The 13950-nt window shown below is 41.1% G+C and overlaps 1 protein-coding gene across 1 annotated transcript in view; it reads left to right on the top strand.

The window, feature by feature from the left end:
* The window catches only part of LOC118560418 (NLR family CARD domain-containing protein 3-like), a 29355-nt gene extending 16222 nt beyond the window's left edge, over window positions 1-13133 (top strand). Inside the window, exons 3-9 of the mRNA XM_036131405.1 lie at window positions 1613-1691; window positions 1851-2076; window positions 2223-4005; window positions 4250-4423; window positions 8734-8907; window positions 12339-12385; window positions 12534-13133. Coding sequence (XP_035987298.1) covers window positions 1613-1691; window positions 1851-2076; window positions 2223-4005; window positions 4250-4423; window positions 8734-8907; window positions 12339-12385; window positions 12534-13060 — 3010 coding nt within the window. The 3' untranslated portion in view covers window positions 13061-13133. The remainder of the gene's footprint in view (window positions 1-1612; window positions 1692-1850; window positions 2077-2222; window positions 4006-4249; window positions 4424-8733; window positions 8908-12338; window positions 12386-12533) is intronic.
* Window positions 13134-13950: the final 817 nt, after the last annotated feature.

The following is a 13950-nucleotide window of genomic DNA, read 5'->3' as shown; positions in this document are numbered from 1 at the left end:
GATGAAAACACCTTCATGTCTTCATGTCTGGAGTGTTGATGCTGATCAGGAGGTTCTGCTGCTTCCTGGCTCCATGTCAGACTAACAGTGGATCACATTTCCACGACCCGCTGGGAAATAGCTGGTAGAGCCAGTCTGACCCATCAAGACTTGGTTCCTGTGTGCGTTGTGAGAGCAGTTCAGCAGGGAAGGAAAGCTTCATCATGTGGTTGGTGGAACCAAGCTGAGCTGAAGTGGACCATCAGAGGTTCTGCTGGTTCTTAGTGGATCAGCAGGAACATTAAACATCTCCACCTACCTGGATCCTCTGGTTCTCTGCTCACATCCAGATGTCCTTCATGGACCTTTACCTTCTGATTGTCTCTGTGTGGACAGATATAATGTGAGCTCACTGGCTTCCAGGGACCTACAGGATCCATTTTAAAATACTCACCAGGGCAGTCAAAAGTAGTCGTCACCGGCGGCACATCGTCGTCTATAGCAGCTTTTGCCGCCGCCTACTTTCCCCCGATTATATAATGGAGCGTTCTGGTTGAGCGCGCAGGAACCAATCCAAGCTCAACTCTGAAAAACTCTTCTCGCGCGACGCTCGTGGAGAAACAGCCAAGCGAGTGCCCAGCACAGCTGGTGTTGAGCATGGAATGAGCAGGTCGAGCGCGCTAGCCGAGAAAAAAACTGAGCGCGCGAGCAGAGAAGGAACCGAGCGCACGCGAGACCGGTTTTGAGCACGCACGTTTTGTATTAGCGTTTGGAAGTTAGTAAATTGTCATATTCACCTAATCTGATCCGTTTTATATGGTGCTGGTAATTCAAATTCAACAAATTTTATGCACATTTGTTCAAAACCTTGTTAAAACATGATGATAACATGTGAAAAAATGTTTTAAGAATAATAATAAAAAAAATCAAGGTTGTTTTTGAAGAATTGATCATTCACTTTTTTTGCTTTTTATTCTATTTAAAACATGCACTCTGACTCTATTATTTAAATAATCACCTGTCTTGAAAGCTTCTAAAATACATTAGGGAGACTCTATTTTTCAAAATTCTCCCCTTCAGGGCTCGGGCACCGGCATAAGTGCACCCTCCTACCTGATAGTGTGTGGCCTGCTACTGTAAAAAAGTTTGACTGCCCTGACTCACCATCACATCCAGGACAGAACCTTACATGGACACACAGCCACATATCTCAGACCTCCTCCAGGTCCACACCACCTCAGATCTAGTCATCAGAACCTGCTGGATGTCCCACACACTGTCCTGAAGACCTGTGTGGACAGAACCTTCACCTCCACTGTCTCCAAGCTCTGGATCACTGTCCCCACCAGCATCAGATCTGCTGACAGTGTGGACAGTTTGAAGTCCCAGTTCAAGACCCACTTTTTAAAATGGGTCTTGAACTGGCTGGGTCTACTGGGAGGTTCTGGTGGTTCTGGTCTTCATCCTTTTACTTCATCTTCCTGTTTTTAACTTATCTGAACCGTATTCATTTGATGCTCAGTTTTTTTGGTTTTAAGGACTTTTACTGTGAAGTTCTTGGTGATTTTATCTGTGAAAACTGCTGGATTAATATTTCCTTCCTTCCTTCCTAATTGTTCTGGTTCCTCCACAGAGTGGACCAGCAGAACTCAGAGGTTCCCAGAGGTTCGTCTGCCCAGCAGCATCAAACCCAGCTGGACTCCATATTTATGGTCTGTACATGTACAACAACTACGTTTCCATCGGTTCTGTTCAGTCGTCTCCATGCTGGACTTTGTGGACCAGTGGACAGTCAGTCTGTCCAACATGGTTCTGATGTTTGGACCCATGATCTCAGTCTGATGTGTCCTTCATATATTATTCTGTTCCAGCTGCTGGAGGACAACATTGTCACTTTTGTGAAGGAGGAGCTGAAGAAGATCCAGAAGGTTCTGAGTCCAGATGACCCAGACTGCTCAGAGAGTCAGAGAGATGATGAGGAGGTGCTGGAAGGTGAGGATGAAGAGCAGAGGAGGAGCAGCAGAGAGGCAGTGATGAAGATCACTCTGAACTTCCTGAGGAGGATGAAGCAGGAGGAGCTGGCTGACCGTCTGGAGAGCAGTAAGAGAATTTCTACAAAGATTTAACCTGATGGATAAATCACATATTTAATGATGTCTGAAGAGATGGAATCACATTTATTCACATCATCTTCAGAAGATCATTTGGTTTCCTTCCTGATTTCACTTTTTCTGTTCATTTAGAACAATCTGCTCCATTTTGTCAACATCCACTTAAATCTGGTCTGAAGGAGAAGTTCCAGTGTGTGTTTGAGGGGATCGCTAAAGCAGGAAGTCCAACCCTTCTGAAACAGATCTACACAGAGCTCTACATCACAGAGGGAGGGACTGGAGAGGTCAATGATGAACATGAGGTCAGACAGATTGAAACAGCATCCAGGAAACCACACAGACCAGAAACAACCATCAGACAAGAAGACATCTTTAAAGTCCCACCTGGAAGAGATCAACCAATCAGAACAGTGATGACAAAGGGAGTGGCTGGCATTGGGAAAACAGTCTTAACACAGAAGTTCACTCTGGACTGGGCTGAAGACAAAGCCCACCAGAACATCCACTTCATATTTCCATTCACCTTCAGAGAGCTGAATGTGCTAAAAGATAAAAAGTTCAGCTTGGTGGACCTTGTTCATCACTTCTTTACTGAAACCAAAGAAATCTGCAGCTTTGAACACTTCCAGGTTCTGTTCATCTTTGATGGTCTGGATGAGAGTCGACTTCCTCTGGACTTCCAGAACCAGGAGATCCTGACTGATGCTACAGAGTCCACCTCAGTGGATGTTCTGCTGACAAACCTCATCAGGGGGAAACTGCTTCCCTCTGCTCGCCTCTGGATAACCACACGACCTGCAGCAGCCAATCAGATCCCTCCTGAGTGTGTTGGCATGGTGACAGAGGTCAGAGGGTTCACTGACCCACAGAAGGAGGAGTACTTCAGGAAGAGATTCATAGATGAGGAGCAGGCCAGGAGGATCATCTCCCACTTGAAAAAATCAAGAAGCCTCCACATCATGTGCCACATCCCAGTCTTCTGCTGGATCACTGCTACGGTTCTGGAGGACGTGTTGGAGACCAGGCAGAGAGGAAAGCTGCCCAGCACCCTGACTGAGATGTATATCCACTTCCTGGTGGTTCAGACCAAAGTGAAGAAGGTCAAGTATGATGGAGGAGCTGAAACAGATCCACACTGGAGTCCAGAGAGCATGAAGATGATTGAGTCTCTGGGAAAACTGGCTTTTGATCAGCTGCAGAAAGGAAACCTGATCTTCTATGAATCAGACCTGACAGAGTGTGGCATCGATATCAGAGCAGCCTCAGTGTACTCAGGAGTGTTCACACAGATCTTTAAAGAGGAGAGAAGGCTGTACCAGGACAAGGTGTTCTGCTTCGTCCATCTGAGTGTTCAGGAGTTTCTGGCTGCTCTTCATGTTCATCGGACCTTCATCAACTCTGGTGTCAACCTGATGGAAGAAACACAAACATCTAAGAAGTTCTCAGTTCCTAAACCAAAGTCTCTTCACCAGACAGCTGTTGATCAGGCCTTACAGAGTCCAAATGGACACCTGGACTTGTTCCTCCGGTTCCTCCTGGGACTTTCACTGCAGACCAATCAGAGACTCTTACAAGGTCTGCTGACACAGACAGGAAGTACCTCACAGACCAATCAGGAAACAGTTCAGTACATCAAGAAGAAGATCAGTGAGAATGTGTCTGCAGAGAAAAGCATCAATCTGTTCCACTGTCTGAATGAACTGAATGATCGTTTTCTAGTGGAGGAGATCCAACTGTCTCTGAGTTCAGGAAGTCTCTCCACAGATAAACTGTCTCCTGCTCAGTGGTCAGCTCTGATCTACATCTTAGTGTCATCAGCAGAAGATCTGGATGTGTTTGACCTGAAGAAATACTCTGCTTCAGAGGAGGTTCTCCTGAGGCTGCTGCCAGTGGTTAAAGTTTCCAACAAAGCTCTGTAAGGACACAGATTGTTGCTGCTTTTATTTCTGATAGTGAGAAATCTGCTAATGAGGGAAATATTGATTCATGTTGCTTCAGTTTATTTATAATGAATCAGTTCACAATAAAAGGCAGCATAAAGACGCGTAAAATCAGACAGATCCATCAATCTTTCCAAGGAGAACATTGGTGACTGTAAAGAAATCAACAATATTTCTGATGAATTGTTTAATAGCAGATTTTTGTCCCTGTCTCCTCAGACTGAGTGGCTGTAACCTCTCAGAGAGAAGCTGTGAAGCTCTGTTCTCAGTTCTCAGCTCCCAGTCCTCCAATCTCAGAGAACTGGACCTGAGTAACAACGACCTGCAGGATTCAGGAGTGAAGCTTCTCTCTGCTGGACTGGAGAGTCCAAACTGCAGACTGGAAACTCTCAGGTACAAAGTTCTCCATCCTGTTGAAACCAGATTTCTGTCCATTACCTGCTAAAACATGATGGAAATGTTAGTTCACTGATAGATTTGTCAGCTTGTTTATGACCTTTATTCCTTATAAATAGAAACCAAGCACAGATTCAGCATATAGGCATGATTCTCAAAGGTTTTTCTTTTGTGCCACCTTTTAAGAATGAGCTCACATCCCAACAAAATGAGTCAGAAATGTAAATTTTATTGTTTTCTGTTTTAATGCATTAAGCCGTTGCTCTAAAGATTACCCAGAATACCTTTTAAAATCTAAATACAGTATATATCAATGGTTTCTAACAGCTAGAATCTTTCAACATTGCCACACTTTTTAACTATATAACATTAAGAGCGATTGTCAGGTTTAAAGCACTTAAAAAACAACACATTAAACAACACACAGGGAAGAAAGACAACAGACGTTAATTTTGCTCTCGAGAGGAGAAACGAAAGTTCCTTGAACAGAGAGAAAGAGAAAAAAATAAGTAATTAAATTGTCGGTAAAACATTGAATTTTAATCCATTGCTAAAAATTCTTTGAAATGACGGTAAAATATTTAATCTAAAATAAATTACAGAATGTGCTTACAAGCATATTTCTAATTTTTAATATAGTAAGCTTTTTAATCAATTGACAAACCAAAAGGAGGTTTTTTATAGTGTTGCCAAGTAGAACATTTGGTACCCTACACTAAAAAGAATGTAAATTAAAGTACTATTAAAAAAAAACAGAAACTGATTCTCAAACCCATGTTTTAAATCAAGCGATAAGGGTGTGTCTCTATTCAGGGGCTGCATCAATGCAGACTTGCCAGAATTTGGCAGCGACTGCAACAGCGGAAACACCTGCATGGTTGTTTGATGCATCTTTATCACACCAGAAGAAAATCACGAGTTAGGAAAAAGAAAAAAGACGGAAATAATGTTAATGTTGATATTCGGTGCATTTACTTTTATCATGCTCTACAAGCAAAAAAAAAAAAGGGGGTGGGGGGGTTTGGAGGTTAAGTTGCTAAAAGTTTAGTATGTTTAATAAAAGTTTAATTTGTCGTCAGTTAATGTTATTTAAGGTTTTTATTTTACATAAATATCACTGAACATTAACCTGAGTTCAACTCAGCTTCACAGCTGTCGTTCACTCTGTCATGGTTGCTAGGCAACATAAGTTACACTGAGGTAAGAGTGGCGGCCTGGGGAAAGCTGGCGAAGGCTAGAAGGTTCCAATTCACAGCCGGCTTCTGTGGTTTTTGCGTTATGCGAAAGACGCGGTCCACAATGTCGAATCCTTCTTGGGTTGGACCTCTTGAATTGGGACACACCCTATGTATTGAAATTAATGCGCAAAGAAAAGCAATACTACAGAAAAATGAAAGTAATAAACTCACCGTTGAGTTAGCGTTAGCTTCCATGACCGCCTCCGTGATGCTGGTTTTCCTTCAGTCTGCGCCACAAGCGTCACGTCACGTGACTAAGAAAACGTAACGGGATTGGCTGGGTGTTGGACACCACAATCCATTGGTAATGTCTGTGACCTGAGGTAACCCTTACCTTTTTACACCAAATTTAGACGCTGAATTTAAGACGGTGAATTTGAGCCAGTTGAATCTCGGGAGGCTGAAATTATTGAGTTTGAATTTTGAAAGGCTGAATTTTTTTATATGCAGATTTTTTTTTTTAACTGAAAAGTTAAACTGAAAAACAGGTATTGAAAATTTAATCACTTTGAAATAGTAATGTGAATTTTTATCTTGCAGTGAAAATAACAAATGAAATTTCAACTATGTAGATATAATGACAATGAATTTTTTGGGGGTTAAAAATGTTTTCTGAATATATTCTAACACCGAAAGAGTAAGTACAATCATACAACATTTAAATTTCAGTGGCATTTTTAATTCAAATCCCAGCGACACAAATTAACTTCCATACTTTAACCTGCTCATTACACAGCCTTGTGTTCTGAAAGCAGCCCATCTTGGCGCAGGTTCTGCTACATGATGCTGCCACTGAGAGACCTGATGTCTCCACCACCGTCATCATCAGCCATGGCAGCTGTTGACGGCCCTGCCACAAACATTTCTGTTATTTTTGAACATTTGACAGCAAGTGCTTGAAAAGCAAGTTGTTGTTTTTATTCACACAGTTTCTCTGAGCCTACTCACTTTTTCTCCATCTCAGCATCATAAATTGCACCTAAAGGTAGTTTGTTTATAATAAACCAATTCACAACAAAAGGCAACATAAAGACGTGTAAAATCAAACAGATCCATCAATGTTTCCAAGGAGAACATTTATGACTGTAAAGAAATCAACAATATTTCTGATGAATTGTTTAATAGCAGATTTTTCTCCCTGTCTCCTCAGACTGAGTGGCTGTAACCTCTCAGAGAGAAGCTGTAAAGCTCTGTTCTCAGTTCTCAGCTCCCAGTCCTCCAGTCTCAGAGAACTGGACCTGAGTAACAACGACCTGCAGGATTCAGGAGTGAAGCTTCTCTCTGCTGGACTGGGGAGTCCAAACTGCAGACAGGAAACTCTCAGGTACAAAGTTCTCCATCCTTTTGAAACCAGATTTCTGTCCATTACCTACTTAAAAGTTGATGGAAATATAAGTTTATTGACATTATTCATCATTCATTTTGACACTGTACAATATTTACAGCTTCTGTCCTACAATGTGAAATATTTACACACATATTTAACAATCTGTACAGCAATATATCTTTTATCTGCAATGTACATAACACTACTGTATATTGTATATATTTTTGATTATCTGACATTTCGATATCAGTGCACTGCTTGGAGCTGACTTTAATCTATTATACATGTGTGGAACATGATGCACAATGACAATAATAAACATTCTGATCATGTTATATTATTCATCTACAGACAACCCATACATTACCTCAATGCAAAGAAGCTGAAGGGAACCGCCTGGGCCCCCACTACTAATGGGACCCACTGGTTACACAGCCAATTAACAGTATCCCTGTATTATTTATGTATTTTTGAAATAAAATAATTAAGATTTACAATCAAAAATATAAACAAATTAACACAATGCTTCATCAACTTCTGTTCACCTTTTCATGTACTAAAATGAACTATTCTGTCTCAGCACATAAAAGATCCCAGAATGCAGTGTGCTGATTGAGCAGCAGGAGAGATGAGAACAGAGAAAGATGAAGCAGAGCTATCAAAGCAGAGCTGAAATCTGAAAAAGGGAGAGAAAAGAAAAAACTGTTATTCTACCAAAATGGTCTGAAGCCCTGAATTTTTTCTAAACAGGCCCAGATTTCATCAAGCAAGACCTTTTAGATTTGTGTTAAAAAGATGCATTAAGCCCCACAATGACATTTAATTTAAAAACCATCAGATTAGTTTTTATTGTATTCCATATAGTCACTACCTGCTCCACCATAACCTGACAATGAGTCAAAATAAAAAGAAGACAGAAAAAGATTATTTGTGCACAGGCAGCACCACGACTACTCAACTACTCCCACAGCCAGGACCCAGAGTTTTTGAAGGTGAAGTTGCTTATAAGGGCTTGACTTTCTTACTTAGTGAAAATCTTTAATAATTTCCCAGTTTCCCTCAATAAAGCAGAACATGAGTGGTAGATAGTTTGTCCTTTCCATGTCCCAGTTGCCTGGTCATCACACCCTCCAGAGTTGATTCAGCACATCCCAAACACACAGGCCAGAGCCCAGAGTGACACGGAAACTAGTGATGAGACAGCAAGAGAATGAGATGCAGTGAGTGGGGAAAATATGAGAAAAAATTTAATAAACAGTTGAAGAAAGAGAGCGCACTAAAAGACTGGATCTGACCTCAGATGGGAGATGTCTCAAAGGCGTTCTGCTGATTCTGCAAGTGGGAAACATGTGCTCACCATACGCTGCTAACGTCACTGATCCAAACCATTGCTTTATTTTTTTTATCTCAACTTCAAATCTTGACTCCATCAATGAGACTTAAGCAATCTAAACACCTGAACAATGGTTCTACTGGGACCACCAGTTTATCTTTGGTATTTTAGGTCCAGTTTGAAGTTTGCTTAAAGCCAGAACCTTCTGCAGAGTTTGTCTGTTTGCAGAGTTTCCATCCCAGTGGAGCTCTGGTCAGGATTCATCAGTTTAAATGTGTCAGATGTTATTTTGTATTACCAGAACAAAATACTGTTTAACTTCAATTTTATATTTATTAAAACCAGCTGAGCAGCAACTTCTTGAGAACTACTTTCTCATGTTAACATGTGTTGAATCGTGTGTCTGCAGCTTGTCAGGCTGTCTGGTCTCAGAGGAAGGCTGTGCTTCTCTGGTATCAGCTCTGAGCTCCAACCCCTCCCACCTGAAAGAGTTGGACCTGAGCTACAATCATCCAGGAGACTCAGGAGTGAAGCTGCTGTCGGCTGGACTGAAGGATCCACGCTGGAGACTGGATTCTCTCAGGTATGGAGGAAAAAAAGGGTATAGAGGTACTTTTTATGACAGATAAAACCTCCTCAGTTAAATCCCACCCATCCCTCTCCAACCCCTCTTATCACTTTGTGGTCGGAGTTCTAAACAACAATAACTGACTTTCTAGAGTTCCCGAATAAGGAAACGGTTGAGTGATGAAGTTCCAGCACTTTTATTACGAGATCACATAGATGGAAAGTAATCGCACCCCACGGTCCTGCTGCAGTCTGTGTCTGTCTGTTTTTGCTCCTTCTCGCTTTCGACTCTTCCTAATACTCGATAGTGGCCTTGGCATGAGACAAAACAAAGACAGTCTATCTTAGACAGTCAACATATCGTACAGCTACTACACAGCATTTGGCCTTGCAATCAGCTGGCCCGTGCTCACATGTCCAAGTGGCATGAGGCCACAGTGACTTCAGAATAATTTTCACACCACACACTTGCAGTCAGAATAATTACATAGTTTATGTAAATAAGTGTAAAGGTTAATTAGGAATAGTTTACTGCAGTGTCCCACAGTGGGAAGATTCAATTATGAGCCTGGCAGGTTCAGCATGATGGATATTAATGGATTAGTGGATATTAATAATTATCAATTAAGTTAGCACACGACTATTTTTTAATCAAGAGAAAAGAAAAGATGCATATTTGTCTTCTTAAGTCATTTAATTCAAAGGCAAGAAGCGTTTGAATGTCTCTGTCACCTAACGCAGTCAGGAATCAGAGTGAAGAAAGTAGGAACACACTAAACTTTTATACATTCTGGGTTAACAAAGAACGTGGGAGTAATCTTCAGAGGAGTGCAGCCACTGGTACGATCAGTTCCTATCTAACTCAACTCCTCTCTGTCCTTGAATCTGGAAACACAATAATAAATCTGTAAGCATTTTTCACAACAATCCTTTTGTCTGATTATGAAATCGTGACATAATAAAGAACATTTTCAAGACATTGTGAGCCTGTAATAGTCAGAAATAGGAAATTGTGTAAAAAGTACATAATCAAAGCAAAACTGAAATAATAATTAGAAAAAAAGTTAAAGGAAACTTCATTTAAAATACTAGAATGCTGAACATTAGTATTAAAGGAACAGTCCGATCAAAATCAGAATTCAAACTGCTGAAAGTACTTTAAATCTAAAATTATTAGATACTATTTAGTAAATGATACGTTTTTTTGTTAAGAGAAATTTGTATTTGTATGTGTTTTACTGGAATTATCCATGTGTCGAAGAACAGTACCTCACCTCACAGTTAGTGACGTCTAACCGTGGGATCGGCTGTTGAGCAAGTCCCAAGGCTCTCTTTCTTGTGTGTCACTGCGCGCTATTATCCAAGATGCCGATGACCAGTGCGGCAGAGAGTGATGGATTAATTAGCGACAGCGATGGGAGTTCCATGGATTCATCATCATCATCTGATAGCGATTTGGAATATATAGAAGACTTTCTTGATAGTAACCTGACTTTTGACGAAATCCAGCCATACCAGTTTGAGCCAAGGAGACCAAAAAGGGATGATGTGAGTTAAATTTGTCTGCTGCGGCAGCCGTCTCCTTATTTTTGTGTTATTCTTCTCAGTTTGTTCTTCTTGCCTATGAAATATCTCAGTGTTAATATCAATTAAAATTAGGGCCGTCAGTTTTATCGCGTTTACTTTGTTAGACCATAACGGCGCATTTTTGTAATGCCCGTTAACCGCATGGATGCTATTTTCCCCACAACATCCTCCGGACTATGTTTTTCTTTACTTTCGGAGCCTTCAGTTATTCAAAGAATGCTAGAGAATAGTACAACAGCACTGTGCTCACTGTTGCAAAAGTCACTTATTTTATGTGACTTTGGTCTTCTTTTTTCTAAAGTCGCTGTAAATTTACTCTGCTCCTTTGTCAGGATGAGCTGAAGCGGAGGGATATTTCAGCGTCACTTAGTTTAGAGCCCGAACAAGTGACATTCAAGTCACAAACAACCCCAGAAAACTGCAACCCGCAGCTCATGAAATTTACAAGCGACTTTAGAAAAATGAAGACCAAAGTCGCATAAAATAAGTGGACTTCACAACAGTGAGCATTCTATGGAAATGTGTCATATCACTCCGCCCCTCTGGTCAGGTAAACAAATGTCCCGGCAAAATCTACATCATAAAAAAGAAAAACGATGGCAAGTAGGCAATCCAACAAAAGAGCCGTTGGTGGATCATGAATTGGAAAGGGTAGAAAACTGTTTTTTTTCACTTTTACCCGATGTATTGGGACATGCAACTGCCATGCAGGTGGACATTGTTTGTTTAACAATAGCTCTCATGACATTTCAATGGTGAAGTCCTCTGGAAATCCAAAATAATTGTTGTTGTAGAGCGCAGTGCCTTACCGCAACATTACGTCACAGGATGTGATGTCGGGCCATTATTGCCCATATTTGGGCAATAATGGCCCCCATACACAGTGATCTAGACGACAATTTATGCTTTTATTTTCTTATTGATCAATGCTAAATTCATTAAATCGCCACTAACGTATAAGTTTTAGGTATAACTAATGATCCACAGATTTTTACTTGTTGACCGGACTTCTCCTTTAAAATGAAGCCAAACTTTCGATCGCTTTACCATATGGGGCGCCATTTTTTGTTTTGTTTTCCTTTTGTAGACTTACGCCTTGTCACGTCGTACTTGCTTACTGAAAGCCTTGTGCGTAACTTCCGTAAAAAACGTGACGTAAGTTGTGCTGCCTGGCTCTGGTGCTGCCTGGAATCGATAAGAGAATCGTTAACGGGCTGCCAAACGGTACCATGGAATTGGAGCACATGGAACCAGTTATGAACAGGAACCGGTTTTTGATTCCCATCCCTACACACCACTTGTTTTTAATCAAGAACAAAATCATGATTTCAGACTTGCCGTTCATTAGGTCAAATATAAAATGGCATACATGCTTTAAAAATATTAACATTAGTTTCTTAAAATGACAAAGTCATCCCTTATCCGGGATAAGTTAACCCATGCAGTCATACACCCATTTGGAATAATCCTACAAAATAATAATATGATAAACTTTACATACTGGAAGAATAAAGGTAGTGAATACCTGGAACATTTACTTGACTGGTCCATGCTGAAAGGTTGGATATGTTTGTCAGAGGTCTGTGATGATGGAAGCCTCTCCCTGGTTTGTGAGTCTGAGCTCAGAGATCAGATCTTTGATTCTTGTTGAACTCTGTTGAATGTGATGCAGCTTCTCCTTTTTAATGTTTGTATTTCTGTGGCCACAGCAGATTTCCACAGGGCTACAACAACAAGTGGACGTGTCCAACTGTTGGACTGGTCCTTTCTCAGTGGAGGACAATGTGTGTCTGAGAGACATGTAATGTCCATGTTTGCTGCTGAAAGAGACTGATGGTCTGACCCCCCTCCTCCTTTCAGGGTGGAGCCTGCTGGAGTCCGATGGTTGACACCAGGTCTGAGGAAGTGTAAGTGTGTTTTTAATTTGATTCATGACAACAAAGCAGCTCACATTCAACCATCTTCAGACTGTCCATCACTCATTCAGGAGTCATCATCAAAGTGTCAATAAATGATCAATAACTGCAGCTGGATTGTCTTTGTTCTCTCCATCAGATTCCTGTCAACTCACATTCGACACAAACACAGTGAGCAGAAAACTCAAACTCTCTGAAGACAACAGGAAGGTGACACGTGTGAAGATGCTTCAGTCATATCCTGATCATCCAGACAGATTTGATGTTCCTCAGCTGCTGTGTAGAACTGGTCTGACTGGTCGATTTTACTGGGAGGTCGAGTGGAGAGGGAAAGTTAATATATCAGTGAGTTACAGAAGAATCAGGAGGAAAGGAGAAAGTGGAGACTGTTGGTTTGGATTTAATGATGAGTCCTGGAGTCTGATCTGCTCTGATGATGGTTACTCTGTCCGTCACAATAACAGAAAAACATCTATCTCCTCCTCCTCCGTCTCTAACAGAGTAGCAGTGTATGTGGACTGTCCTGCTGGTATTCTGTCCTTCTACAGAGTCTCCTCTGACTCACTGATCCACCTCCACACCTTCAACACCACATTCACTGAACCTCTGCATCCTGGCTTTGGGTTCTTCTGGTTCAATTATGGTTCCTCAGTGTTTCTGTGCTGATTGAGTCTAAAGAGTCTCCTCCTGTCAGAGAAAGCCTCTCCCTGTTGAACAGATAGTTCAGTCTGTTCATGTCTGTCTCTTTCACTCAGAAACACGTTTTCACATTCATGGATTCAATCTGTTTCTTTGTAAAACTCTTCTAAATGATTCCTTGGAAACTTCTTCCTCTTCCAGTCCTTTAAAGATGGAAGCTGGGATTATTCCAGGATCCACATGTTGTTTTTCTGCCTGTTTCCAGTCAAAGCTTCACTCTGAATATCAGCATGCTGACTTTCTCTCTTGGTTTTTTACTTTCATTCATCAGTCAGATTTCATTGAAATGTTGGCCAGTTTTTCCTCAATCTCTGGCTGTTATCTGTTTTTGTCAGCTCCTATTTTTCTAAACACTTTTTTGTAACGTTTCTGGCACTGGAGCTGATCCAATTACTACTCAGCACACCTGTTCAGTCTCCTCCCTGCCTGCAATTAACTTTCAGTGATTTCACTTGTTCTCATCTCCATTTAAACTCCGTTCTGATAAGTCTCCAGTGCCAGAACGTCTTGTATTTACCCTACTCGTCAGCTTTCGGTAAACCCATTCCAGCCTCTGTTATTTTTGTTTAACCTGCCTTTCTGCCAGTCTGTGCCCGATCTGTTCTTTGCCCTTCTGTTTTTGAGTTTGTCTAGTCCCTGCCTGGTTCTGTTTGCTTGCCTGAAGTCTGCCTTTTCGCCTCCTGGATTTTGTTAATAAACCCTTTTTCAGCATCAGCTCCGTGCCTGGCTCACATTGGGTTCAACCTTAGCAGATAATTACATTTTTAGATTCACATGTTAAATTTTCCTTTTGTTGATTTGCTGCAGTTCTACTTCATGTGTTTTAATGAGCAATAAACATATTTTCTTCTGTGTTT

Source organism: Fundulus heteroclitus, unplaced genomic scaffold, assembly GCF_011125445.2.
Source record: "Fundulus heteroclitus isolate FHET01 unplaced genomic scaffold, MU-UCD_Fhet_4.1 scaffold_43, whole genome shotgun sequence".
NCBI classification, from domain to species: domain Eukaryota; kingdom Metazoa; phylum Chordata; class Actinopteri; order Cyprinodontiformes; family Fundulidae; genus Fundulus; species Fundulus heteroclitus.
This window is presented reverse-complemented; position numbering and strand designations above follow the sequence as displayed.